This window comes from Lathyrus oleraceus, chromosome 4 (assembly GCF_024323335.1).
Source record: "Lathyrus oleraceus cultivar Zhongwan6 chromosome 4, CAAS_Psat_ZW6_1.0, whole genome shotgun sequence".
Taxonomy (NCBI): Eukaryota; Viridiplantae; Streptophyta; class Magnoliopsida; order Fabales; family Fabaceae; genus Lathyrus; species Lathyrus oleraceus.
The window spans coordinates 284,617,930-284,621,871 of NC_066582.1; the positions used below are offsets into that span (position 1 = coordinate 284,617,930).

Below are 3,942 nucleotides of genomic sequence, written 5' to 3' on the forward strand. Positions count from 1 at the left end.
CTACTTTTTTACTGCAGTGAAATTGGTGAGCTTGGTTTGATTTCAATATCTGAAAGCTGATTTCGAATACATGTCATTTCATTTTCCCTTTGTGCACAACATTCATGTGTAATTTGGGGACTTGGTATGTCATGTGCATTCAATTTTCTCTTGTGTGTTCTATTGGTGTAATGATTTAAGAGGTTTGAATGAATTGTGTTGTTTTGGTTGAATTTCAACAGCTGCTGCAGCTGCTTCTGAAAGCTTCTCAAGATAAAAGGTTTGTGTGTGAAGAAGCTGAGAGGGCACTTGGATCAATGGTGGGTTCCATGACACCTCTTCCATTGCTTCAGAAACTAAGGGTTTCTGTGAGTCACAAAAACCTTAGGATCAAAGCTAAAGCTGCTGTTTCTCTATCCAAATGTGTCTCCAAGATGGTAAAGTTTGCTACTGTCATTGATGTAGTGTTATTTACTCCTTATGCAATGTTTGTGAAGGGTGTTATTATGGTAGCAGGTTAATGAGGAAATGGAGGAGTTTGGGATGGAAAAGTTGATTGAAGTGGCAGCTGATTTGGTGAATGATAGGCTTCCAGAGGCAAGAGATGCAGCAAGAAGTATTGCAACTTCAGTGTATGAGGCAATCATTAAGGATGTGGAAGTGGAAGAGAAGATGGAGGTGTGGCAGAGTTTCTGTCACTCTAAGCTAACACCAATTAATGCCATTTCAATCTTAAAGAATGTTAAAGCTTAGAATTGGAGGAGTATTTCTTTTGTAGGTTTGCTCATGTACCAGGACTGATGCATCCTTGGATAGCCTGCACTAAGAACTTTTGGTCGCATGAATTGGTTTCAATTCCCATATGCAGGATCAAATTTCTATCAGCTAGTTCCATGCCCATCTACTCTGATTTATGTATCTCACGGTCTGTGATGATTACATTGCTTTGGTTGACCTTTAATAGCTTATGCATGATGGCTTGATGCTTTGTATTTCCATGATGTAGGGTTTGTTGCTATCCTGACTGCTGCAGCAAACATGACTGGTTCAATGTCAATTGCAGCCTTGCAACATGCTAATGCACATGGACAATTAATGGTATGATACTTGACATTTGCTTGGTGCAGTATTTTGTAGGCCACTTGGACTTGGCATGATATTGTTTGAGTCTTCTTGACTTGCTGTTAAACTGTCCAATCTTCCTAACTTCACTTCCCAATCAGGTCCTCCTGTCAGTGCTACAGCATCTCTAGAAGCCATGATTATGATATCAGCACAAGAAACAACTCCAGGACAAGCTTTCTCAAGAGCCTCTTTAACCCTGTCAACAACCTCAAATGATCTCAGAGAATTTATATTAGAAAGGGCCAATTTCTCTCCAAGCATCGTTGGTGTATCATCAAGCAACATAGAAGCATCACACCCATTAACAAAGCAATCATGAAATTGAAAGCGCATAACAGAGGCAAGACTTCTGGGTTCTTTAACAGGTGCTTTTTTCATGACATCTCTGACAATAATTTCAGCTTTTGGACATGTTTTTGAGTAATATCCAGGTCGGAGAACCAGAGGTGATGATGTGACTAAGATTGTGTTTATGGTGAAGATCATGATAAACATGATGACGATGTTGTTGTGTGTATGAAACAACATGGTCCCGGTTGCTTTTGTTTTGTTTGGAACAGTATTGTTGTGTTTCAAACGGTTATATTATATGCTGCCAACTTGCTTTTTGTTGTGAATTTTGAAATTTAAACTTGTCCTTTTTCATTGGTTTCAGGTGATACCGTAACTGCAAGTACTTCATCCTGGGTGACGGCGGCTGAAAAGTGGTTGAGCTTGTTACTGGTTCTACTGGCATCTAACAGTTTGAATATACTTAACCTCCGAACTTCAAGATAACTAGGAAACTGAGTATAAGCAGAGAGACTCAAACTGCTTTCAAAGGCAGAACTGACAACAACCATCTTCCCATGTTGGTGCGCCTATTCTGCATTCTCAAATCCACCAACAACACTTGGCTTGATAACAACAACAACTATTCCAGGATGAGTAAACTTCAATAGCTTTTTCAGGGGATTCAGATTCTGAACTGTTCGTTATCGTGTGAAGGAAATTTGCCATGTGAATTTTATAATCCCCATCAATCCCATCAAGTAATAAAGTGGAAAGCTCCATAAACCAGGAAAGATGGTCTGCTTCTTGAATAGTGTACAAGAATGTTTCCCTGTAGAAGACAACTACATTCGATCCGTTTGTTTGAAACACCGTCACAACCCTTTATAACATTCCTGTAGAACAGCTTCTCAACAACGATGACTTTAAGATCATTCAAAATGCCGAAACCAGATTGCTTAAGTTGAATATATTTATCATGATGAGATTTATAAATGTAGCGCTGAGCATATGGAAGAGTAATATTGATTAATGACTCCTTAAAGCTACAATCAGATAGACCATAATATATTGCCTCACGAATTACCACATCCGAGATAGCTGGAATACCTAAACCTTTTATAAGGAAAGAAATTTTTTATTTTGGACGATGCCACCATAGAATGAACTTTTTCAGATGAACAGAACTAGGAGTTATAAAAGCACCTTCACCATCAAGTGTTTAATATGTCCTCCTTAAATAGCATACAACAATGCCATTAATTCAATAGACATTGAAATAATGTAAATTGGGATTTCTACTCACTGTAACACAAAAGTGATCTTGCACCAACAATGCTGGTAACAACAACATTGAATCTTAAAGTTAAACTAAATAAAAACCAATTGAACAAAAGTCTCAAGAGACTTTACTCCATTATGTTCCGTTCCATTAAGTTGATCATCTCCCAAATGCAGTCACGAAGCCTCTTACTCTGTTCTTAACCAAAGCAAAGAAACTCAAAAATGTGTAAAACATATTGTCACACACCCTTTTACACAACTTGACCCATCATATGCTTCTAGGTGTAAGCTTCTCGGTGCAGCTGGACTGGTTATTACACCCAAGCAATAATTGATTTTATCACATGATCAAAAGGTCCCATGTCTTGCTTGACCAAGGGAAAATAATCACTCCATCTCGAGACAACATGGCGAGACCCATAGATTCATGGAATAGCAGGTGATGATAAGTCTAAACGAACCAGTCAGTGGGTAGGCTCGTGACCAAATGAAATGGTCATGAGGAGAAAAGAAAAATAAATGAGTAAATGGAAAAAAATTCAGGACCAAAATCGGGGTATGACAGTTGCCCCTATTTAAGCGTCTTCAACTAGAGAGTATGAAGCAGGACGTTCTTCATATGATCATAGTGGGGGATGATTAAATACTAAGAAGACTCGGATTTTGATCCTGAATCCCTATGAAATAATTAACAATGCCTGTCAGAATCGGTAAAGAAGCAATCTCAAAAAGGAGAATCCGTCTGGTACGGTGAAAATCGGCCTGAGTGCCGAAACAGAAAGTTGACCTGGATACCAAAATAAATTGTAACACAGGAATACCCATGGCCTGAACGCCGCACATTAGTCTGAACACTAAGCATCGGAATATGAGAGTATCAATGTTGGTCTGATCACCGAAAATCTGGTCTGAACACCACTTCGATCTGGAAATCGGAAAACTGGCCTGAATGCCACAAGTACTTCGACCTGATTGTCGGAAACTTCTTCGATCTGAAAATCGGAAAAAAACTGGCCTGAATGCCATAAGTACTTCGACGTGATCGTCGGAAACTTCTTCGATCTGAAAATCGGAAACTGGCCTGAATGCCACTTCGGTCTGGATACCGGAAACTGGCCTGAATGCCACAAGTTGCATCGACCTGAATGTCGGAAACTTCTTCGATCTGAATATCGGAAAAACTGGCCTGAATGCCACTTCGGTCTGGATACCGGAAACTTCATGCCTATCAGCCTCGGCAGAAATAGGGAAAATGATAATTGAGGCGGCACACGGGCCAACGAC

At 39.6% G+C, this 3,942-nt stretch overlaps 2 protein-coding genes across 2 annotated transcripts; one reads left to right on the forward strand and one right to left on the reverse strand.

Annotated features, from left to right (window-relative positions):
- The first annotated feature begins 281 nt into the window (after positions 1-281).
- LOC127135453 (uncharacterized) lies at positions 282-732 on the forward strand. Its single transcript, XM_051062159.1, has 2 exons — positions 282-416; positions 496-732. Exons 1-2 carry the CDS (start codon positions 297-299, stop codon positions 730-732), a joined length of 357 nt encoding a protein of 118 aa, XP_050918116.1. The 5' UTR covers positions 282-296.
- Positions 733-1,071: 339 nt separating this feature from the next.
- LOC127137131 (peroxidase 17) lies at positions 1,072-1,671 on the reverse strand. Its single transcript, XM_051063616.1, has one exon. It carries the CDS (start codon positions 1,630-1,632, stop codon positions 1,072-1,074), a length of 561 nt encoding a protein of 186 aa, XP_050919573.1. The 5' UTR covers positions 1,633-1,671.
- Between the last annotated feature and the right edge of the window lie 2,271 nt (positions 1,672-3,942).

Coding starts and splice junctions, on each gene's coding strand:
- LOC127135453 (XM_051062159.1), top strand. CDS start 297: ATGGTGGGTTCCATGACACCTCTTCCATTGCTTCAGAAACTAAGGGTT. Junction 417..495: donor CCAAATGTGTCTCCAAGATG/GTAAAGTTTGCT, acceptor TTATGGTAGCAG/GTTAATGAGGAAATGGAGGA.
- LOC127137131 (XM_051063616.1), bottom strand. CDS start 1,632: ATGTTGTTTCATACACACAACAACATCGTCATCATGTTTATCATGATC.